The following is a 25450-nucleotide window of genomic DNA, read 5'->3' on the forward strand; positions in this document are numbered from 1 at the left end:
AGAAGAGCAGTCTGAGATCCGAGTTCATGATGGCGATGTTCCGCAATTTTGTGTCGGCGACCCAGCACAGACAGCATCCCCAGCAGCAGCAGCAGCAGAGCGGAGCAGCGGCGGCCGCCCCCGGGGACAGCCTGGAGACCCAATTCTCCTGCCCCATCTGCCTGGAGGTCTACCACAGACCTGTCAGCATCGCCAGCTGTGGACACACGTGAGTCGCCGGTCCGGGGATGCACTTTTAAACACTCGCCAAGAAAGCAGCAGTACGCTGAGGAGTTGTTGCCCAGTGGAGCACAAGCGGAATGTTTCCCCTACATCGCACATACATCGTGCACAAAACAATGCGCTGGCAGTCTGAATATCGATACCACTGCTGCCAAACTTTGGATACTGCGTGCGTTATGTAGGTTATAGCTAAACGCTGGCTCACCTTAAGGCACAAGAAATAATGGAAGCGTAATAGGACGCAGCTTTCACTCAGCCGAGACCGATGCTCATTTGTGCAAGTGAAGCGAAAAAGTGAACCAGTAAGCTCTACTTTTTCACTGAAAGCAAATCGGAACCTGGGTGTTGAGTTTGTATATGGTTAAGTGTCAGGTTTAAGCGTGTGTTTTTTTTATTTTCTTTCTGAATATTACAATGTGTGAAATATAATGATAACAAACAATAAACCACCCCCGTAAACCAACATCAGATGAATTTAAATGATCTATGCTCTGAGTATGATACGCCGCATCGCCGCTTTAACAGTCCTCTTGTTCACAGAAGACAAAAACGAGAGATGGGGAATAGAGTAGGGGCAATGATTCAGAGGGGAAATAGCGAGACTATTCAAAAAATACATTTCTGCGGGCGCGTTTGAAAAGAGGAAATGCGAGCATCTAACTCGAGCACAGTCAAGAAAAATGGAAAAAAATTATCTTAAAACATGCTCACTCATTGGGTGTTACCAGCTGTTGGTTCGTTTGTCAAATTAAGAAACCTGGTGGCTGTCCATTGGCAGTATTGCAGTGCGTTACCACATGCGGTTTCTAGTGTCCGTGTTAACATGTTGAGAACTGTATTCTGTGTCATTGACCAGGTAGCAAAAGAAAAAGCCCTTTCATCTTTGAAATAAAAAATTGCCACCATGTTTATAACTTGTTGTTTTATTGGTAATAAACGGATTGATTTCAAAATAATTTCCCTGCTGAAATCCGTACTGTCCCAATTTTTGGATTCGGTCCACTCTGAGCTTTAACTTGAACAACAGAGAGAGATAGTTGTTTTCGGGAATGCAATGTGTAATAAACCAAGTGTTCTTCCTAAGTATGTGGCCGTTTGTAAGGGATTAAACATGTAGTGTTCTGCTATTTTCCAAAGTAAATTGTAGTTTCACTTAAGTATGCGGAACTTGAGTCCTTCAAGACTGTGACTGAATCACAGGTATAATTAAATGTTTAGTGATGACTCACTCTGCCTTTCAGTGGAACGCTTAGAAAATGTGATTTCACACCAAACATCACATGCATCCTGACAGTCTTATTAAGATGTGCCTGCCTTCCACAGGGTGCCTGGAGTGGAACATACATTTCACATGGAGCTCCGACTGACAGCCTAGCTTACTGATTAATCGGGGTGTTCTAAAAAGACGTGGCGGACTAGGAATGCAGAAGGTTAAGAAAAGGACTCTCTCGCACGGGAGGCAGAGTTAAGATACAGTGCTCATGTGCCTCCATGAAGTAATACTCTCCTGCACTTTGAATGAAAATCCTCCAGAGAGAATGCGGACTTCAATCTGTGAGCCCAAGGCATTTCAGCGGCACATACTGTGGTTTCTTTGTCTTCAGCTGGTCTTTTTATGCAGCGCCATTGGGTAGCTGAACCTGTTTGTGCTGTACTGTGTAATTCTTTCAATGTATCCTAGGGGTCCAGACTCCATATGTAACCCTCTCACATTGACTTAGATATTAAAATCAACCATTAGCGTCAGTCCTTCAGATACGTTTCAGCCACTAGCTTTCTGCTATTGCAAGATTCCTTTGCATGGTATCTTTAGCCTCCTAGTTTAATCTTGATGCCCTTTCAGATTTGTGTTCTACTTTACTCGCCATTAGTTGTGCGTTTATACCACCAGAAATAATTGGAAAATAAACACGAATATCGACTTCTAAGAGCTTGCGACGGTTTAAAGAATTAACCCGAAGGCTTTGTGCGCACATTCTTTTGGCGGCTTCCGTGTGTAACCTTTTTTTCTGGTCTCAGAAGCTGCTTTTGTCGCCTTAGTAAAACAACAGCAACAGAGGCTCCCGAGCCGACCACCTCCGTATCGCATCTCTCGCGTCGTTTGCTGGTTGTAAAGGTCAGGCTCTCGCTTCGAAACAACTTAATTTTCTGAAGCAAAAGTAGCTGCCAGTCACCAGGGAGGTCTTCCGCAGTTTTTCCTTGGTTCTTTAGTGGGTGAAGAATGATTGTCTGAGGCTCTTGCAGGCCGAGCCGAGAGGCAGGTACAGTAACTCACATGACTGAGTGGCTATGGAGGAGCTCGGTGCTTTCAGCACTGGGGATGCAGAGCTTGGATTCCTGCCTTGACAGCTCATCACCTAACAGCGTTGCAGTGGGGTGCAGCTATTTCCTGCTTCATACCCCAGTCGTCCTCCCACTTTACCTCTCAAAGGAATGTTTTACTGGTTCTAATTGTGAGCTTTTCGAGTTCACCTTGCTGTGTTCTTCTCAGATGGGGCGGGAGGTGGAGGGGTGGACACAAAGTTGTTTTTTTTTGCTTGTCACTCACATCGCACTTCCCTTGTCAGCGTCACTCAGTGTCAGACACTTGCTAGCCATGTGATGTGGAACTGTTTGATGTCCCTCATCACATGCCTAAAGAGGCACATGGAGAGACAATGACTAGGAATGAATAGGAGCAATTTGACCCCTGTTAGTTCCACGGTATTTCACTCCACGCCTACAACCCTACAAAAATTCTAAATAAGTTAAAAATATTCTTCTCATAGGTATCGATGGGATTGTCAGTACCCAAGTCCAACAGACAACAACAATCCGAAACAAATTGCTGCCCATAAAAAAATCTACAAATTCAGAAATCCCATGAGAATTTCTTAAAATCTATGTATAGCACCCTGTTGTAGATGCATTGTCGTATGCTATTTCCAGACCTCCCACTCCCTCTCATCTTCCCACACACTTCCGATAATGTACTGCTCACACAGGGGGTAGACTCTGCATCTTAATTGAAAAGTAGAAAGAATTATCCTGCGGAGATGAAGGAAAAAAAGAAGCAGCGAGTTACGAGCGTTGTTAGAGAGGAGCTACTACAATTGCAAGCAGAACCAGAATTAGACTGACACTAAAGTAGCTGACAGGCAGGAGGCGGTTGTGAAACAGAGGTTAACACTTTTATTTCTAAAACGAGATCTGGTGATAAAATTAATTCCCCTTCACTATCGGCAGAAGCGATAAGTTCTCTCATTGCACACACGCCTGTGAGCTGTGCTACTGTATGTGGTAGACTGTTGCTTACTGTCTGCAGTGCCATTATGCTGAGCTCCCATGCATTTTGGAAGTAAAATTTCATTTGTTACAGCTGCAGATTTTAGGGTGTTACAGGCTTGAGGCATGAACCATCAAGGAGAGGTGTTTTAATCTTAAACTGGCTTTAACAGCTTTCAGAACTGAAATACTGGAGGGCAGAGAGATCTGAACTGTTGTACTGCTGACACCTGTCTCTTTTTTTTTGGAAGTATCTAAATTCTAATCCTGTACTGCTAAACTCCCATCTGCTGATCTTGCCACAAGGCAGATCCTTCCCTTGCCAGAGGAAGCCCTTGTCAGAATGAGTTAGCTTGGAGAACATCAGAAATGGGTGGTCCACATAAGACTGTGATGTCTCAGGGGAGTATTCCCCCTCCAGAATCAGTCCTGTTGGCTAGGGACCTGGCACAGCTTTAGATGAGCAACAATCCTGTCACAGAGCCTGGAAGCAGAGCAACTCTACTCCCATCGGTAGAAGGGCACCAGTCCTTAAAGGCTATACTTTACATGAACAGTAAACTGTTGTCACTTAAAATTCCCGTAGTAGAACCGATTGAAGTACAGCTTATAACATTTTCTAAATGAAAGCTACTTCGTGATGAACTGCCGGCTGGCTCCAGGTGTGGTGAAACTGAGTCACACACTAGATTTATCCAGCAGTTTTGCTCTGGTTCTGCTCTTGAAGGGAAAGTGGGCTGTACAGATGGTCACTCTGTCTCCTGCCAGCCCCTTTCAGTTTGCCAGTTCTAGTTCACCCAGGCCATCCCAAAAATGGGCACTGGCAGACAGCTCGCATCTGTTCTTTTTTTTAACCTTAATCGGAGAAGAATGATGGAGAAATAAGACATTTTGAACTCCCTTTAGTGGAGCGCTCACAAAGAAGCTGGATGCTGTACAGGCATAGAGTGGGGTTCTAAAAATGTTTGCTACTTTGTTTTTACAAGACATTAAGAATTTATCCAGCTGGTATTTCTGAATGGAAGAAACAAAGCCTGTAAATTTCCATCTTCAGTTCACTTCACAGTTTAGCGGTAGAGCTGAATCCTTTGGAGAAAACACTTTGGAATCAGAGATATCAAACTCCCCTCTCTCCTTTGCAATTATTCTTATTGCTGTAATACCTGTCATACAAAGTGTTAAAAGGCATGTCTGTAAAATACAACATCACCTGGGGAATCTTAATAATGAGTGTTTTAGAATGGACTAGGTCTCTCCTAAGACAGTGCAACTTCAGCTCCTAAGTTTTGTATCAAACTGGGGCAGACTATTGAAGCTGTACTGTACTTCTTTAATTATTTATTATTGCAAAGCATAATTGCAAACTTTAAAGGCCTACAAAAAAAAAAACATAACACTTTGCAGATTCCCCACAGTTTTTAATAAATGAAAACAGTGGTTGAAGTGTTGGCAGCCTTTGCTTGATCTTATCTCTGTAGTGTAATAGTTAACATTTAATGGTCTGCTTCCTCCAGTTTTGTCATCTGTTTCAATATGTGGTTAAAAATAGAATGTTTTTATTGTGTTTAAAATCTCTTTAATATTTATTATAATTAAAACTGGAAAAGTTCTTTTGGACATATTTTCTGACTTGTCTCTGAGCAGAGTTTCAAATTATCATCATTTCACTTATTTTATGAATCTGTCCTATAAACATCGTACATGTTTCCTTTGCCTTTGTATGATAAAATATTCATTGTGAAACCAAAAAATCTAAAAGCAGTGCAGGAAGTCCTGTTTTCCACATTTAAAATGGAATAAACAGCAGCCAGTTCTAGTCTTTCTCTGGGGATTTTAACATGATCACACTTCTCATACTTTCTCAAAGCTATGAGCTTTACTTAGAAAATAGTGTGCATCTCAAAGTAGTGAAGCTTTTCTACAAAGAACTTGGATATCGGTTATCTAAACAAACACAGTCTTATGTCGGTATGGCCAAAGCATGCAATATGCACATTATACTGTACAATATAGTCTGATTCATTTGGTTTTGATCATTTCGGTGAGTGAAATGCAAGTGTCCTTTGGAATAACAAATGATGATGCTTAGCAAATTTCAGGTTACAATAATAGGGGAAAAAAGGAAACGAAAAACAACAAGAAACCAGAGATGAGATGATTCGATTACGTAACTTGCTTCTCTCTCTGTCCCTGAGCAAGAGAAGAGACCGCAGATGGCTTCATGTCCTTTACCGTAAATAAAGGAATGGACATGACACTTAAAGTTTGGTGAAACAGCAGGATAAGCAAAATACACTGTTAATTATTTAAGGACACATTGGTTTCTTCTTGGTAGAGTTTTCCACCTAATGTGACCTAATGTTTAAAGTGCAGTCTGAGACCTTACCTTTTCATAAGTTTACAGCTGCCAGTTCTGACTGACTTCTCAAAGCCCTCTGCAGTACACAAGTGTCAGAAAGAATGAGCCTTGATTTCAGCTGCACTGTACTCACAGAGCTTGCAGCTTCTTGACAGGGTGGTAAATCTCATCTCGAGGAAGTTGTGTTTGAGACGTGTATGAATGTATTTGTCACTCTGAGATCAAGTGCTATTTTTTTTAATCTGAGCTTTTGGGGGCAAATGTAGATGGTGTCTGTAAAGGTATGTGTGTGTTTGGAGGTGGTGGAGAGAAGAGCTGAAGGAATGGCAGTTATATCATTACTTGCTTTTATCTTCATTTCCTAAAGTATTTGGTGGGATTGTCTTTTGCCACTGCTGATTAAAGATTTTATGCTATTTACCATTTTCTTAAACATAAATCCTGAAAAGGCTTGTCTTTTGAATGTATGTTTTTAACATTTAAAGTGGTTTTACCACTGACATGTTAATTTAACCTTTGAATATCTTAAACAAGGTTCATATTTCTAAAAATGTTTCTCAACAGGTAACTTACATAAACCCAAGGCAAGATACTGAGCCAGCAGCTTTTTTCCAAATCTCGACGGCAAACTATGCTGCATTCAAGATCATATTCCTAAAAAAAAACTGAACCTTTAAAGTAGGGTGTGACTGAACAAAGCGTGTTTTGGCTCATTTTTTGAGGAAAACAAAATTTCTCAACCTTGTAGATAGAACAGGAGACTGACTGAAAAAAACCTGTGTGTCAGGGCGTGACAATTATTAGTTAGCTCACCAGTTTTGTTCTGCCAACACTGTTAATTCAGAACCTGTTTTTTGAATTTGGTGCATTTAGGCTGTGCTGATCCCTGCGACAGCTTCATTGTTTTTTTTTCTAGTAGTCGCAGACCGTGCTTTATGAGCATACAGAGCACTGCGATCCAGCCACATGATTTGGATTTTCGTTGAACAGTCTCTCTGCTGATAGTTTAGGGCCAGGCGTCACGTGCTTGAGAACAAACAGTGTTTTTTGTGTTGAGCTGGATTATGGATTGTAAATCACACCCTGCCGTTATTCAGATGGCACATTATGCAGATGAGATTTGTAACGGAGGATCTTGTACCTATCCTGTTGGATTAAGCCTTCTTGGCAGTGGTGCTTCTGGAATTGTATTGGATTATCTGTGTAGAGTGCATGGTGCCTCATGCATAGTAAATTCTGTTGCATTGATTGAAGACTCTGATAGGGGGAGTATTACACTTGGCATCTTTTTAGCGGGGAGTGGCAGGATGCTGCAATAACCTTGTACATGTCTTTCGGGTGAGCTAATAAAAGGAAGCTTCAAACTAATGTTGGAGTTGTGGCATGAGTAATCACTAGCTCAGGATGATATCAGTTCAAGACGTCTATAAGGAAGAAACTGACTTTCTCAAACTGACTAAAGACAAAGGTCTGCTTTAAATATTCTTAACATACACAAGCAGAGGTATAGCAGAGTTTATGAGGTTATTTATAGACTGTTAACATTTTTGCCACTGTCACTCATGAGCAGGGTAATACCCACTGACAGGAACAATAGTAATGTTGCAGACATTCATAAAAAGAGCGACAAAGTGCAAAAAGAATTCAAAAAGATCTTGAAAAAGTGAACCAAAAAAAGACATTGTTTCTGTCCAATAAGGCTAGAGAAGACCAGTCATGTGTAGGTGGGATACACTGACCATTCAAAAAGATACTGATGGAAAAGCCTGATATTTGTTAAAAATCCATTTACATCTTTAAGACACTCTGGAAAAGCAACAAAAAAGCAAACATAATGTTAAATGTATAGTTAAAAGTTAAAATATGACATATTATAATGTGCTAGAAAGGGACATTACAGAGAACTGCATTTAAAACTGAGAATAGAAGGTACGTTTATGCAAAGATTTTTAGGGGTCAGAAACAATCATGTTGCTTAAGTCTGTACTTGGGCTTCTTTCCAAAAAATGGTGGTAACAAAACAGATTAGTTGGGCCAAATGACCAATCTATGTCCGTATGTATTTTTTGCATGAGTATATATAAATGATAGATGATTTTACAGCACTCCTGTCTGCCGCACTAGGCTTCAGAAATACAGAATTTCTGATATGAGTGAAATGCACTTCAGTGTAACATTATGAGGTGTGATACACTGTTCTGAGTCACATTTTGCTTTGTGTCTGCATACATCAGCACCCATTAGTTTGAACTGTGAAAATGAGTTTACCTTGGAATTTGTGGGATTGTTAAGATGCTGGGATGTTACTGTGGCCTTTCTGTATCGCGGCGCACCATCACTTCAAGACCATTTGCTGGATTTTGAATGAGAAATAAAAGAAAATGAAAAAGTATTTTGTTCTTCCCTGTGTTCTTCTTTCCTTTTTCTGCAAGGATACAAAATGTCAAGGGTTCAGGTGGCATGCTTTCGTTTGACAGCACGAGTTGAGAGGTCGCTGGCAAGGTGGACAGTGATTAGCTGTTCGAAAGGGTGAGTAAGGTCATTGGTGTGGAGAAGGCAAGGTCCTAGTTGATTCATGGGGAGAAGTCCGTGATCAGGTTCAGTGGAAGAACAGTGCAGTTAATCTGTAAGGCTGAAACCCAGATTTAAAGCTCTCCACGCTTATAAAAATAGGCCCTATTGATCTATTATGCACCCCTTTCTTTGGCTTGTGTTTTTAATATGAGTTAGTTTGAGCTGCTCTGTCATAGTTGGATTTTGTTTTGTTTTTTTCATTTTGAGACACATAATTTTGAATTAATGAAATTAGGGCATTTCATGCTCAGTTGAACATTGTGTGGGCAGCTTCATATTAGGAACATGCTGTGCTGTGTGTCATTTAATTTTATGGAATCTCTCACTGCAGGTTTTTTTTTTTTTGGAGTTGTTAAATTAAAACAGTGACACTTCAATTCACCGGCAGGTCTGGCTTTGACCTTAGAGACTCAAAGGTTAGGCTGGTTCTGAATTTGGATTCAATGTCATTTCTCCAGATGAAAAGGTGTAAATTGTTGTTATACATTGAACCCAAACCCAACAAGCTAGTTGAATAAAAAGTTGAATAAAAATAATTCTTATGAAAGCATGCATTGTTGGTATTGTTTTAATGAAATGTAGTTGACAACACTTTTCTGTTTTCATTAAACTGGGTTTGAGTTATGATCTTGTAGCCCTCTATGAGTTTGATCCTCTAATAAGTCCAGTTATTTTACCAGTTGATAGATAATTATGATTTACATTCCCTTGCAGAAGTATTCACCCTATAACAATAATATCTCATTTTGCTGAATTACAAGCAATTGCAATAATGAGTGTTTTTCATTACGTTTGTGTTTATTCAAAACTCTCAATAATCCAGTTGAATGCTGTTACTGTATATGTGAAGGAGGTGGAATGTCAGCAAGACATGCACAGAAGTATTACAAAGTGAAACGTACTGATTGTAAAAGTGTTCAGTCCCCTAGATCAACACAATTACTGCTCTCAGTCTTGTTGGAGGTGTCACTGTCAAAGTTTGCACAGTGCATTCTTACAATTTGTGTACATTCTTCCTGACAATAGCTCTCCAGATCTGACACGTAGATTAAATAAGTCTGACCTCTTTTATATGGAAGGTTGTGAAAACCTTATTAGATCTAAATTAGAAGATTGCTTGCATTAACAAGATCTTAAGAAATAGGCTCCCCTGTCTACATGGATTGAACTTAACCATCATAGGAGAGGTTTTTGCACAAGCATCAGCAGGAGTGGATATACACAATATTATATGGAGTATTTAGATTTTCTGAAGGTTTTTCCTTAAAAGATAACTTTTCATATTACAAGGAATAGACAATGAAGAAAATGTGTGTGGATTGATCATTGGTTAATTGAAAACAGTACAGGTAAGGAATGAATGCTGAAATCGGGTGGTGTAATTATTGGAGTACCAATGAAAATCTGAATTAGGAGTACTGCTCTTTTTCATTTATGTCCAAGATTTAGACTCTGGTATACAGTACATAGAAAACAAGTTGAGATTTGAGGTGATAAATGGTGATTACCAGGCTCTGTAGAAATTGCAAATGATATGCAAAAGGTTTAGATAAAATTAAAGATGGGACAAAAAGTGGCAGGTGATGTTTAATGTAGACATAGTCAGGGTTCTGCAAACAGGTGTCAGAAACATAAAATATAAATACAAAATAGAAAACACTGAGAACATAACCATTATTATGTTTTCTGTTTGTTGGGAATGATTGATGATTGACATTAGTTTGCAATTGGATACAATTCCGTATTTTGAATGGGCCACTCAAGAACATAAACTCACTTCTTGTCAAACCACTCAAGCGGGGCTTTGGCTTTCAAATCATTGTTCGCAAAAATGTGTTTTTTTTTACCCACTGTTAGATTCTTGGGTGACTCATGCAGGTTTTCCTCTAGGATTCACCTGTACTTTGTTCAGTCTCCAGCAGAATACCGAGCAAACTCAGTGCCAGATGCATCTCATCTGTCAGTCCCTGCTTCAACTTCCTGCTGACTGTGTGCTGTATATCTCATGCAGGTTTTGAGACGAGTCTTTTTCAGTAAAGATGTCTTTCTTGCCATTTACCCTTACAAGTCTGTTTTCTGTATGTGTCTTTTTAAATGTTGGCTTCATAGTGGCCTAACCTGGTTCCTGTTGCTACCTACTCAGGTAAAAAGAGCAGCCTGATCTAGGTACTGTCAGGATAAAATGGCACATATATCACTTCTTAATGATTGACTTTACCATTCTCAAAGGGAAACAAAAAATATATGCTCATTATATGTGTCCCTACCACTTCATCCCTAACAAGTTTCAAAAGCTCATTGGTCTTCATGCTCAATTTGGTGCATCTCTCTGTGTGTTGTGGCTTGAAATTGATTATCTGTCTGTGGAAACCTACAGAGACTTAAATTTGTGCTTTAACCACAGAGGTGGTTACATTAATTTTTTGAAGTTTCAGTCAAAACCTTTCCACTTGAACTGACAGAGGGCTGTTGTAGCAAAGGGGTTAAATAACTGAGAAGTCTTTTATTTTCTTTAAATGTAAAATGTATATACAGTACATACTGTAAGTATTTTCTATTGTTTTCGGTTTGGAGTACATTATGTAGATTCTATATAGAAAATACATTAAAGTGCCATGATTATAAGATCAGACAGTAACAAAATGTAGACGTTTTGCAAGAGGATGAATGATTTTGCACTGTAAGTACTAGATAAATAATTACACTTAATAATGGGATGCAGATGGTCACTGATACAGTGCTTGTTGTAAATCACTAACAAGCTTTAATAAAACTACAGCAATTTTACTCAGTGGTGTAAATGATTTGTTTTCCTAAGTGCACTCATTTACACGGCAGTGCATCTGTGTATGTGGACTTTTATCTCAGCTTGATGCTGGTTTAAGTATCTTGTTGTATATTAAGTATCTTGTTGTTGGCTTGCTTTTTAACCCCTTGTGAGTTGTGAGAATAAGAATGTGGCAGAACTTGATGCAGTGGAGTCGTCTGTGTAAGTATGGCTGTTGAAACCCTCCACACACATCTTTCCTCTCCACCTTGTACAAAGACAGTAATTGTTTGGGCAGATAAAGAAGAAAGTTGAAAAAACATTAACAATTCTCTGGCTACCACTTGTAATTATGTACCATCACATGCTGTCTAAGGCACTCTGATCACAAACAAGAGATTAAAAAAAACAAGGGATTTAGTATCTCTCAGACATCCGGGAGCTTTTTTCAGAATATGTAAGAAAGATTTATATTGTCCAGCGGTTCCCAAAATCTAATATGTTGGTTTAAAGTGCATTTCTCTGTTGTAACAAATGACAGCTTTTACTGTGCTATTTTATGATGCCTTTATTTTCTGCAGTGCAGTGCTTTGCTTTGCACAGAGCAGTCTTTATCTCCTGCTGTGCCTTTGTGCACAAATTATTTTAGGTATCACACTGATCCCAAAATGAGGAAGTGGAGATTCTACAATATAAAACAGAAAAAGAAATTGAACTTCTATCTTGAAGGAATTCTAAACAGTTCAAAATAATTTCTTCCAGTATATTACAAATACAGACTTTTTTTTGGGTCAAATACAGACACAGATTGGATGATAGGCTATCAGAATTTAAATGGTAGATTTTCTAACATTTTCTTACTTTTTCACAATTCTTTGTGTATCAGTGAATGAATTAGATGAAGTGGGTTTTCTTATGCCAGTTGTTACTGGCTCCAAAAAAAAAAATTTCTAGGGTGTGTTCAAAAGAAGCAGGAAATAATCCATACCACGGTACTGAACCGTAACAAGTTAGTAAGTTGTCAAAGCTACTGTGTTCACAGTAAAACTAAAGGATTTTGGTAAGATTTAACTAGCTGCTGTTTGCAGATGTAATCCAGAAAATCGGAGAAAACCTTGGAGTGTCCGCTCTAGGAAAATGCCTTGTGACTGAGGCTCACCAGGGTGAAGTGGAACCCCACGAGTCTGCTCTGGTTCATGGGCTTTGACTGCAGCTCAGCACCTGTGCGTAGATGTTCCAGCAGAGCGGGCAGCGGCTGTGAGGCCCATTCCCTTCCCAGCGCTTCCTGCCTGATGGGAATTCCTGTGGACGTGCTGTTCCTGGAGGGCGTCATTAGCCTGTGTTCAAAGAAAGAGCACCAAGAACGACTCCAGGATATTACATAGCACCCCCCACTCCCATCCCTTCTCATGCCACAGACAGGAGCTGGAAAGGTGCAGAGGAGTGTTTTATTAATTTATTGGTTCACACCTGTTCGTTTTCATGTGGAGTAACAGAGTAGCGCCACCTGGTGTGTTAAGACTGGGTGAGGCCACTAGATGGAGACGTAGGAACACATAGACACCAAAAGAAAAGATTGTATAATTTCCATGAGGTTATTGGAAAAATCATCTGATTTCCCTCTGCAAAAGTGTTCAACTTGCGACAGGGGTCATCTACTACACCAGTAAAGTCTCGTGGTGAGACAATGTGTGAATTGAAAGAGACACTCTGGGGGGAAAAACTGAAATACAGCAAGGTTTAAGATAATTAACTTTACCACTGCTGTTGTGTCAGCACACTGTAGCACACTTGTGAGTCTGATATGTGTCCCTGGCCAAACAGGATCAGACGGTTAATTTAGGGCTTTAGTAAAAAGGGGAATCCGACCATATTCGGGTTGGGAAGGTTTAAAACAACAGGATTGATCCAGCCTCAGCACACTTCCTCCCTTTCCCAGACTAAGCAGAGGGGTTTAATGTCTATCAGTTGTTCATGGCAACATACACAAGTAGGAGGATCTGGTGTAGGTCCCTATAATAATGAACTCAGTTCTAGTCACCGGTGGATGTGGTTTACAATCCCAATATAACCCAACTTCTCATTCATTTTTTGTACAGTTTTATACTGGTCATAGACTCCTGCCTTGCTTAGCGTATGCATCTGTCAGTTAATATACATTCACATAGATCAAGCTAATGATTCATTTGTTTTTGTCTCTCATTTGTCTTTCCTAGCTTTTGTCTTGTTCTGTGGTAACTTTCAGTGCTGAGTCATGTTGGGATCAGTGACTGGTGGCTGCTTAGTATGCAACAAGAAGGCGTCTCAGCTCCTTCAAGCTAATGGACAGGCTCTGTGTCCTGCATACCAAAAAGTGCTTTAGAGGCGAGGAGTGCAGTGCAGAGCTGGTGTGAATGTTTTGAAGCTCACAGAAAACACGTAGTATAAAACTGCATTTTCATTACACTGTCTGCTGTCTGTGTGTTTTTAGTTTTTTTTTTGTATTGTACCAAAAAATTGAATATTGTGTTGTTCATGCTTTCACAGGGTCACAAAGCACATATGTAAATGTCGAACTCCAATCTTGGTGTATTCAAATGGGGAAACTGTATTCAAACTGTTTGCAGTATGTAAGGTAGTTTGTGTCCCACTGTACTCTAAAGCTGAGGTGACACACCTGTGCATTCATTTGAGGTAATTGATTGATTTTATATTATGCAGATCCTCTACATTAAGGTATGGATCAGTGCTTCTTTACTGCCTGTCCTCACTTAAATATGTAGGTCATGCTTTCCTTCTCTTTGATTTTTTAAAATCAATTTGCAGTCAGCTGTTATTTTCGTTACATGAGCTAGTGTACACATTCTTCACTGTCCTGGCCACCTGTGAGCCCCATGTCTTTTAACACGTTTTGGGCACCCCAGCCCTTGTTGCGCAGCACTGACTGGAGTAAAGGCACATCCCTCCTGAAGGGACTGGGTGTTCCCAAGTGCCAGGGAGGCTCCAGGAGTCTTAGCTGAAAGCAAAGAAATTCCAGCTAATCCCTACGTCCCCTGTGCAGCATTAAATCACACTGCTTGGGCAATCCCAGTAACAGTCAACTAGTGACATGACCTGGTCTTGAACCTGTGATCATAAGTCTTACCAGTGCTTGGGCATCTTGGGTATCTTTGACAGACCAAGGACACCTCTCTGATTTTAGATCCTTGTTATTTATTATTCCTTATACTGCCTCTTACTTGAACAGCTAACCAAGAGCGAGCCAGATTGTGGAAATGCAGGAATTACTAACACAGGAAGGCCAGAGTTCAGAGCTGCAGTGCATGCTCACATCACAACAGTGATTTGTGACAGCTAGCCCGGAGGCATCCAGGTATGCTTATTTGTGCCTCTCATAACGTGTGTTAGATGTAGTAATTATCAAAAGACTTAGATGAAAGAGAATCCATAGCTGTCATAACTAAAAATACTCTTGTGGGGGCCTTATTTCAGATGTTTTCTGTGTGTTCCTACAACAGGAATGAAAAAGAGCTTAAACTGTGTGGTTGAGAGACGTTCCCAAATATCACTCACTTCTTTTTCAGCCCTGGAGTTTCTTTTTATGGGGAACATTTCCAGGGGATATTCTTATTTTAAAAGCTAAATACTTCGAACTTTGAAAAAGTAAAAAAAAAAGAGACCACGAGCCAAGAAATATATTTTTGTATGAAACAAGTCATCTTACATTTTAACTTTCTTTTGAAACACTGAACAGCTTGTACCAAGACTTTACTAGTTTACAGACATATAGACTCTCACCATTTCTGTCACTCATGATTTCTTGTTATGTAGCACGGTGGCCTTTTAGGCATTAATTAAGTGTACATGACATACAGCACACTTTGTGCATCTGAGTAACTGATGGGGGATTTGTCGTTGGTGTCAGATTCTGCGGGGAGTGTCTGCAGCCCTGCCTCCAGGTGCCCTCTCCATTGTGCCCACTGTGCCGGATGCCTTTTGACCCAAAGAAGGTGGACAAGTCCTCCAATGTGGAGAAGCAGCTGTCTTCTTACAAGGCTCCCTGCCGGGGTTGCAGTAAAAAGGTAACAAACAGAGATGCAGGAGATGTATCACACACTCCACCCCAGCACAGCAGCTCACACCAGAATGCTGTACTGCACATGTAAAACAAGAATCCTTTTATTATTTACACTGAAGAGGTCCCAATACTCAAGTATAACAGAAAGTGGATCCTTAAGTAAAATCTAGATGTTATTTTTTCTATGGCCAAATAACGTGTTAATTGTGTGGCATCAGAGATGCTTGATGATGGAGTTTTGAGAGCTCTTTGTTGCTGCTCTCTTTCATCCTGGCCTTCTTAGTGTCCACAGTGTCCAGGCACTCCACATAGCAAGCCCATTGAATCATGTCAAACATCCCAGTACAGTCTTTCTCTTTTTCTGAGCAAAATGTCCATAATTGTGCACATTTCCACTCTTATCACCCGAGTTTACTTTCTCCTGAAGTGTTTGTGTGATTGATGATAAACAAGGGGTACACTGCTGTCCCGACCTGACATGTTTCTGTTGCACATTGGCTCTAGGTTACTCTGGTGAAAATGAGGTCTCACGTTTCCTCATGCACCAAGGTTCAAGAACAGATGGCAAACTGCCCCAGATTTGTACCTGTTGTACCCACCTCACAACCCATTCCTAGGTAAGTGGTTTTCTGGTAGAGTTGTGTTTTCATTACTTGTGATAATCTCACTCAGCGATGGTGCAAAGTACAGACAAAATCTAGAGGAAAACTTGAGTCACCAAACAATCTGAAACTGTCATAAAGTCATAAAGACTGGACACAATTTTGACATCTGACTCTACAAAGCTAGTACAGATCTAAAAATATATACATTAATTGGTACCATAGATAATTGCAGCATGTACTAACTTAGGGGGCTAAATATGTATGCAATCAGGATGTTGCACTTTGTATGTCCCTGCAGTTTTTTCTGACATTCAACCCTCTGTTCACAGTGTTTAGATTGAGTTATACTACAAATACATCACCTTACAGTTTTGCATGAAAACAGTTCATTTGAAAAAAGAATATACATTACTTGAAATTCATCATAATATGATATTATTGGCATGGTATGAATACTTTTCCATGGCACTGTAGATCCATGAGTTAGAGAGGAGAGGGCATTAAAATGTATTTAAGTAGTTGATTCAAAGAAATGATAAAGTACAGAAAATATTGAGAAAAACAGTGGATGGGAAAACTGAATGCAGATGTCTTTTCATTACAAGTGTCAAGATCACTGTTGTTGCCATGCACAATTATGACATGAGGGACAAGCACAAAATTGGCAATTTACAAATTGCTTTCAATTATTTCTCAAAATAAAATGGGAAAATTGAGATTCTCTTAACTTTCATCCACACACATTTTAGTCAGCACCCACGTTCTTTGTAGCAACATCCTGAAAAAAAACACACTGTGCAAATGCAAATTCATTTAACACAAACTCATGTATTGAAATAATATGTTACATATTTCTGCCCAAGGCTGACACTAATGGAATTTTGCCATGTGAAATTCCTTGTCCGTCTTCACAATAGATTTTTTTAATTTCCACTGTTAATTATTATTTCAAGGAGACTATTACAGTCCTCCAGTGAAATGGAAATGCATTATCTTGTGATGATATGTGGATAGTGCAAACTAGCCTTGACAGCCAATTTGGCCTGTCTTTGCTGATGGAGAGAGCACAGGCGAATTAGCAAATGAAGGTTTGTCAGAATTCAGTGTGCTCTAAGAATTACATCTCAAAGGTCTTTAATGCATTGTGTCATTGTCTGCCGTGAAGCATTTTGCAGTAGTTTCTTAATGTGTTGGTGACAGAATTTTTTATAACAATTAACGGATTTGGCATAATGAATTTTTATAATTCTTTTCTCCAAAGCTTCTTTCAGCATCTGTTGAAACGTGCTGAAAAAGAACAGACTCAAGACACAGTTAAGCAATGTGATATTCTGTTCATACTTTATTGAGACTGAGAATGAGAAGGGAGGTTCAGGAGCTCCTGCAGCGCTGTCATCAAATGTGTGTTTAATTAGACAGTTAGCTTGTTCCTGCCGACAGAGCCTTGAGCAGCCTGTTAACACAAAGCCATTATCACTGTGCTGCAGTCTGGAACAAGGAAAAGAATGAGGAGGGGGATATCAAGTTCCCTACTGTAGGAAATGCATGGTTTGTGCTTCATTCTTTAAAATATCCTCATTGATGTTTTACAGCAGAGACATGTGGCTGCGCAGCCTGCACAAGTATCTTTCCTACACAGATCATGTTCTTGGAAAGAGAAAACACACATTTGCAGTTTATTGAAACAGGCTCAGGCCAGACAGATCTGGCCAGTCACATTCTAGGCCCTGGGCAAAAAGCTTTTGTTCATTGGTTCCAGTTTTCTCCGAATTTTTCAAAGAGTTTTTGATTATTTGGGCTTGTATTGCTATCAGGGAGATGATATTTGAGAAAATGTCCCCTCAAAGATTGGCGCTGGTGGAGCTCTGTGATCAAGGGCAGCACGGGTCACGTCACTAGCGGACTGTGACCGGGATTCCCAGAGGAAAAGTGCTTCTTGTTAACAGTTTGCTAGAGCGGGCTGGAAATAGTCGGCCAAGACTTTCTCTGAACTCGGCAGACATAGCGGCCCCTGCAGCCTGCTGGGTAATTGCAGGTTTGTGGTGCCTGTAGTGGCAGGAAGGTGAGCGGGGCGGAGTGTGCACACTCTGTCGTCCTCTCCCGTGTGCGGTCACAGGGTCCTTAGCCATGAACCACGACATATAAAGCAAAATACTATGCAGGCATAACAAAAACAATTAAATGTGTGATTCTTAAATGAAGGAAAAACAGATCGTAGCGCCTGGCAATCAAATGTAGGGATGTTCCCACAGTGTAAATAATTTTTTTAGACCAAATATATTTAAAATCTCTAAGTGTCCAATTTCACCCCATATGGAGTTTCATTTTGGTAGAGCATGGAGTGGTAAAAGCTGGAGTCAATGGCAAATCCCCACAAGACAGGATTACAGACGTGACTATCTAAGGTAATATAAGGTCACTTGTTTCCATTGCTTTCGATGACGGCTACTCATCAGGCTTTTCCTCATTTTGCTTATTTTTGAGCGTTGTGTTGTTACCTGGTTAGAGCTTTTCTGTCTCATTCTCAGCAATATTCCAAACCGCTCCACTTTCGTGTGTCCATTCTGTGGGGCCAGAAACTTAGACCAACAGGAGCTGGTGAAACACTGCATGGAGAACCACCGCAATGACCCCAACAAAGTGGTGAGTCCTTGAGACATGACCACAGTCCCATGCCTGGGAGGGTATCCACAGTGCAGTTTGATTTTTGCAACTCGCTCAGTTTACTGAACCTAATTGTTTAAAGGTGCAAATCTGTGAAGACCCCACATACAGTAGTTGTTGAGATGCAAAAAGTTGTTTTTTTTGGAGCATGACTTGATTTTGGAATTTGTGCCTGATTTTATCTAAAAGGTGGAAAAATTGGAAGAAAAAGACTGTAGCAAAGCAAGACATTTTGGAATCCGTCTTGTTAATGCAAGAATGACGTTTGTTGAAGTTCCAGGTGTATTGATTTGTCTTTTACGTGTGTAGTAAAGTTGTGCAGTGCTGGGGACTGACAGAGGTGTGTGGTGCCCAGTGCCTGCCCGGTGTTTGACAATGTGCACGTGTCTGCCCTGCGCCAGGTGTGTCCTGTCTGTTCAGCCATGCCTTGGGGAGATCCCAGCTACAAAAGCGCCAATTTCCTGCAGCACCTCCTGCATCGGCACAAGTTCTCCTATGACACATTCGTGGTGAGGAGGAGAAGGCCTTGGTGCTGGCTTTTAATTTCTCTCTTCTTTTCTGCACTAGCCCATAGTGTCCTAATAAACATACTTTTCAGCCCTTTAACTTTTAAAACCTGTCAGCCTTTTCTGTTTGTAAGAAAACGGGGACGCTTCAATTATTAAACTTAAAATATCTAGATGTTCTAGTTTCCATTTTTTAACTATCAAAGTACATTCAATCGAAAAATATACATTGATGCTCATCTGAAAGGAATACCAGGAATGTTATGCACTTTACATTCACTTTATCCCATTCTTTTCTCCCCTCTTCCTGCTTTGCCACATGTTGATGTGTTGAATAAATTCTGCAGCACTCCAGGCAGCACTGAGTTAAAGTATTGTATTTACAGTCTTACGAACAACATTCAGTCTGGATTTTAGAATGCAAATTGTGAAAGGAAAATGTTCTTGAAACGCACAGGAGAGCCTAGAGAAGCATGCCTGTGTTGGGAGAGCGCTTAAAGAAATGGGACTGGAAAGCAGGCACTAGTATAAACATTGTGCTAGAAGAATCAATAACTTTACAACCCTTGAGTACAGATGGCTGTTCTCCCCATGTTCATGAACTCTGGTTTCTTAATATTACAGAGTTCACAGTAATCTGTTTGCGCATTGTAGTTGTAAGGTACGGTTTCTGACAAATGTATTGGAACTGAATGAAGGGCAGGGATTATGACGGGGCTCTAAAAATCAAACTGTAAAACAAAGCTTGGGATACTGTCAGAACAGTTAGCACCAAAAGCTCTCGAATTGAGTGGCTAAAAAAAACTTGATACCATACATTAAAATTGAAAGCATAGGAAACGCCCATTTTAAAATATCTGCATAACCCCCCCCCAAAAAACGGTAAAGCTAAACACGGAAATTGCTAACCTTTTCCAATGTTGTCTTGAAATGATTAATTCGGCTAGAAAAACCTGCAGCCTAAGGAAAAAAAAAATTGTTAAGCTTTTTAAAAAAGCCATTTGTGGCTGATTCTTATTTAGAGTACGTGTTTTGCATCTATCAGGATTGAGAAGTGAGCCATGTCGTCTTCACACAACAGAGGAAGCCATGGCTCTGTGCCCAGTGTGCTGATGGCACCTTTCCCTTTGTTTGCAGGATTACAGTATTGACGAGGAGGCCGCCCTGCGGGCAGCCCTGGCGCTGTCACTCTCCGAGAACTGAAGGCACCAGCCGCCTCTCCAAGACCATCATCCTTTGCACCGGGCACCTCCCTCTGCTATCTCCTGCCGCAAGGCGCGTCACTGCATTCCACACTGTGGATCCGGCCTCCCCAGCCCCCCGAGCTTAACGATTCCAGTCAGTTCTTTTTCCTCTTTGTCGTTTCCAAGATGAGGAGGGTCTAATAGTGAATTCCACAGGCTGGGTAGTACATGAACCCTGAGATGCAGTGTAGCGTGTGCACATGTGACAGCAGCTGAAATCAGCCAGAGTGACCCAGTACAGTTCTAGAGGTGCACTTGTGCCGAACAGGTTTCCTTCTGCTGTATTTTAATTTATTTTCTCAGACCATTTTTTCTTATTGTTTTCAAGTGGACCAAACTGCGGTTTCTGAGAAAAGTGAGATAGTGCAGTATGCTACAGGTGGGGTGATCAAACTCTAACCCCTATCACTTTCTTCTGCTGTTAGGGCACAGTTATGAGTGCAGTGAGGGAGGCAACATGCTAGAAAGTCATAAAAATACAAATATCAATAGACATAAATTCTAGCTTTCCCCTTTTTATAAGGGTTCTTGTGAATACTTGCACTTAACTGCATTTTCTATATGATTAAAGAGTAGAACTGTTCTTATTTTATAGTTAACAAATATAATAGCAATGCATTTATTCTTCATACTGCTGTTAACTGTTTGACTTGCTACAATAGTATTTTTTACAAAGCATCAGATAAAATATATTTTTAAAAACATTTTCAGTTTCAAATGGTGCACTAACAACAGGAACGTAAAACAACTGGGGTGATTATTGTTGTTTATCCATTTTATGTAACTGTGAGTACTGTACTGCTCAGTCAAACAGGGTGTGTACATGACTGGCTCTGCTAAGGGAAGCTTTAATAACCTAAACAGAAATGAACTCTATGTGTAATTACCTGGCTTGGACACAAGGTGGCAGCCGTGTTATACTGCTGTATTTCTGTATTTTACAAATACCTGTAGTAACGAGCAACAGGGTCTTTTCTAACTAGCTTTAAATACATTTAAGTGTGCTAAACTTAGAAATATGGATATTTGCAGTATTGTAAGAAAGTTCTGGGATTTCTTCTTTAGAATGTTTTTGGGTTTCCTGTTTTTACAGCAACTTCTGTTAACTTATGTAAGTATTAAATAAGTATCATTAGTTTCTCTTCTGGGCTTCATAACAAGTAATGTGAACCACTTAGCTTATGAGCAGTAGCCCAAGTCTCAGCCTAAGCGGTTATGCTGAGCAGGCCTGATTAAGGAAGGACATCAGTCTAAGGTAGGGTCACATACAGTAACTGAACAGCATTTGTCTTTACTGAGCAGCTACTTGGTAGTTCCAGTTGGGTTGCCCAGGTTTATCTCGGTCTTCCTGGTTCAGTAGCTCAGCACCATGAGCCATTTGGGTTATCTGGGTCTGAAGAAGGTGTGTCAAATAGGTAGAATAGACATTCCTCTTCCTCACTGCTCACACTCTGTGTCTACATCCCCTGTAGACTGTCAGAAATGAGTCAGGGTTTCAGAGTGGAGGATATGACCCAGATTACACGAATCTACTCAAAAGTCATTCTGAAATGTCATTAGCAGTAAGGGTCCTGTGGAAGCCTCTACCAAAAGTACAACCATATTGCAGATGTCAGGCAAATCAGCAATAAGATGTTGAGTTTTTTTTTATAGCTGTTTTACCTTCTAAAGGACAAGAAAACCAGCATTGCTTGTGTCTGTCACAGTCATGGGTCTATAAAGTTCCTTTACCATAATTCTTATTTGTAAAAGCACAGTTAAGTCCATAAATAAAACAAAATGATGTAAATAAAATCAGATCCAGCCCTACTAATTGCATTTTAAAGTAAATGTTCTCCTTGTTGTAGACTTATTTCTGTATTAAAGTACTAAAATGCAAACATTCAGTACCAAAACGGAGATATATTCTCTGCTGCCCTTAATGAGATTTTAAATCCCTTGCAAAACATGCAGTGCAAGCATTTGTCACTTGTTTTTAACTTTTGTTTTCTTTTATACCCACCTTGTTCAAATAGTTGTTTCTTTACCCTTCAGTTCACAGTAGGGACACCTGTACCGTGTGCCATGAATGGGTTAGGAACGTTCCTTTTGACCCACTCGTCTGTTCGATGAGTTTGCTAGAAGCTCCACAGAGCCTGACAGGTAAGTTAGTGCCAATTGGACGTGTAGCGTTTGACATCCAGTGACATCACTACAAGCCTGTAGAATCTTCAAATTTTGTTATTTCACTGAGATAGCCTTGGCCAGCCAATCCCAAACCTGCCTTTGTGGCACTCAGCCAATCACATGGCACCGCTCAGTCAGCAGCTGTGGCTTTGATGTTTTCAGAGTGTATCTACTGGACACAAGAAAGTTTAATAGAATAATCTGGTTTACTCATCATCTTACAAAATGTTAAAACAGTTATTCACAGCTGAAAATGGGTATCAGTGGAGGTTTGTGAAGGTATATTTGTTGATTAGACGAAATTATTGGCCTTTAGTGGTATGAATGATTGACAGTTCTTTTAAAAACAGTCTGGCTTCCAAGTCATTCCATTGTAGCTTTCAGTTACTGCCAAAATGCCCTTTTTATCTTCACTTAATATAGGAAGTTAAATAAGCCTTTGATATAATCATTTACAAAAGGAAAGTAACTGAACTGCCACTGTCAACTGTTTTCCCCACTAAATATTAACCTTATTAGCCTGATTACATTAACACAATGTAATAATATAATGTTATTACATTAAGTTAACCTTATTCAAGCTCTTTTAATTATGGAATTAAAAGTTCCTTCTTATGTAGTTTTCTTTTCCTTATGTTTAAGTTTTCCTCTTGTTTATTACACTAGTTATACAAGTGTTGACCATAGGTGTGAGATGATCAGAATTGCATCAGCAAATTCTTGCTCAGTTAAACAAATGCTTGCCTGTGAACCTGTAATTAAGTTAAATGCATGCAAGCAAGGACCCTAGCTATTGCGATTATGGATTGCCTGGTCCTGTATCTTTTTAAACTGATTTCTGGAAAGAGACACCGTCTTGATCTACACATGCTGCAATACACATTTGAATCATGAAGTACATTTTATAATTAGGATGCGTGTGAGGGTCTTGACTGTTAAGAGAGTCATCAGTTTCAGAATCTGTGTAGGTGAAGTTAAAAAAAACATTTAAATAAACTCAAATTATCCTGCACAGTTTCAATATTTAAATTTAGCAAGGCCTGCATGTTGCAGGTCAGCTCCTTAATGAAATACATCATGTATTTAAGCGCAAATGCTCAGATACTTTCCAAATCAGGAGTAGGTTGCAAAAAAGAGAAACAAAATTATGATTTGCAAGACATGTTTTGCCTGATGGTGTTTCCCTATAAGGATATAGCTCAGCTACCTTTTTTGGCGTAACCAATTAATGTTTAATTCGAATAAATAATTTCATCCAGTACATGACTTTCATTTCTGCAACAGAAAACACAGCAAAACGTCTAAATGAAAAATGGTTGAAATACGTAAATTAGTTTATCGTCATTATGTGTGACTTGCTGATAATCTCGAATAAATTCTCGTTTTTTGCCTTCTGCACTGAGTGTCATTCAGTAGGTCATACAAGTTGTAGTTTGACTTCACATAACTTGTAAAGTGTTAAGTTAAAATGGTACTACTTCTTCAGATGAAGACTGCAAAGCCAAAATGTTTATTATTTTCAGATAAATGACTGAGTTCAAGTACAGTTGATCTAAAGAAGTTACTTTCCTATAGAGGAAAGCATAAAAATTGCACTTTAGTCAAAATATTTGAAAATGCAATTTTTTTGAGGGATGGGTGGGGATTTTTATTAAAGTTTTTGTTTATTTGAAAGTTTAAAATGCTTCAATAAATGTATATCATGTGACTGACCTGTTCTGTTACTTCTGAGAAGAAAAAAGTTACTGCTGGCTTTTTATTACTGTATATAGACATATAAGTGAAATACAGATTTCGCAAAATAAAAACAAGTGGGTGAATGATGTCATTGTCTTTGTACCAATAAGGTAAATGCATTACATTATCAGAAAAGGCAAATGTTTACAGTGTTTAGTTTGTGCATCTTTAATGAATCTAATTCATGCATAAATTCACTTAGACAAAAGCGGAGTAAAATCTTCAACTCTTTGCTTCTACCTAGTGGAAATCTTCACAGGTCAGAAATTTGCTGTGGGTGGGACTAAGGTATGCATTTGTCTGTCTCATTAGTTCATGTATCTGGTGAAAACTTTCTAAAATTCAATCTCCATTGACTGTGAAGTGTCACGTTCCCTTATTTTATGGGCATCTCCTTAATGTTGTTTGTTTAAACACAAATATTGCGTGTTTTTGCATTGAATTGCATTGCACATGCATATATCCATTGTAATATGAGTTTTTTATACATGTCATTTTCCATGTTTTATGAGTGGCATGGTGGCTCAGAGATCAGCACTGCTGCCTTGCAGGACTGGGGCCCTGTGTTCAGTTCCTGAGGTGCTGTCTGCGTGGAGTTTGTATGTTCTCTGTACGTTTCTCTGGGTTTCCTCCAGGGGCTTCGGTTTCCTCCCAGAGTCCATAAGACATACTGGTAGCTTAATTGGCTTCTGGGAAAATTGGGCCTGGTGTGAGTGTGTTTGCGTGTGTCTGTTTTTGTGTTTGGGTCTGCCTTATGATGGACTGGCATCCTGTCCAGGGTATATTCTGCCTTTTGCCGGTTGCTTGCTGGGATAGACTCCGGCCCCCCTGTGACCCTATATTGGACATAGCTGTAAGAAAATGGTGGATGGATGAATATTCCATGTCTTTCAGCTCTCAAACGTTTAGACTTCAGGTGTTTTCTGTTGTTTCAGTAAGAAGTTTGCCATCCACTAGGGGGCGTAGCTCTTCTGTGTTAAGCAGCAGACTGTTTTGTTTCTTACTCATTGGCTAGCTGGAAATTTCAGGCCCCCGACAATGCAAATCAAACACTTGTGCACAAGATTTTTAAATAAAAGCAAATAATGTTTTTTAAAAAAAAGGAATCGGGCTCAACAGAGAACAGACTTTGTCTTGTTTTTTTCATAACTGAGATATGGTCGATAATGTTGCATCGCATTGAGGTGAAGAATTAATCACATCCACACAATACGGTTATTTTTCACTTAAACTGATCGTAATTCCAGATCTAAGCTCACCTTGACTTACAATGCTAGTGATGTAA

General features: G+C 39.8%; 1 protein-coding gene across 4 annotated transcripts; it reads left to right on the top strand.

Moving 5' to 3' along the window:
• The first annotated feature begins 26 nt into the window (after window positions 1-26).
• Window positions 27-24251, top strand: rnf166 (ring finger protein 166). 4 transcript variants are annotated; one of them, XM_088613590.1, is made up of 7 exons: window positions 27-208; window positions 15091-15247; window positions 15748-15860; window positions 18182-18253; window positions 18377-18491; window positions 18914-19021; window positions 20156-24251. In XM_088613590.1, exons 1-7 carry the CDS (start codon window positions 27-29, stop codon window positions 20219-20221), a joined length of 813 nt encoding a protein of 270 aa, XP_088469716.1. In that variant the 3' UTR covers window positions 20222-24251. The 4 variants fall into 4 exon arrangements, with proteins under 4 accessions (XP_088469716.1, XP_088469718.1, XP_088469717.1 ...); XM_088613592.1 differs by lacking the exon at window positions 18914-19021; XM_088613591.1 differs by lacking the exon at window positions 18182-18253.
• The last annotated feature ends 1199 nt before the right edge of the window (window positions 24252-25450 follow it).

The sequence above is a fragment of the Lepisosteus platostomus genome, chromosome 20 (assembly GCF_059453375.1).
Source record: "Lepisosteus platostomus isolate fLepPlt1 chromosome 20, fLepPlt1.hap1, whole genome shotgun sequence".
Classification (NCBI taxonomy): domain Eukaryota; kingdom Metazoa; phylum Chordata; class Actinopteri; order Semionotiformes; family Lepisosteidae; genus Lepisosteus; species Lepisosteus platostomus.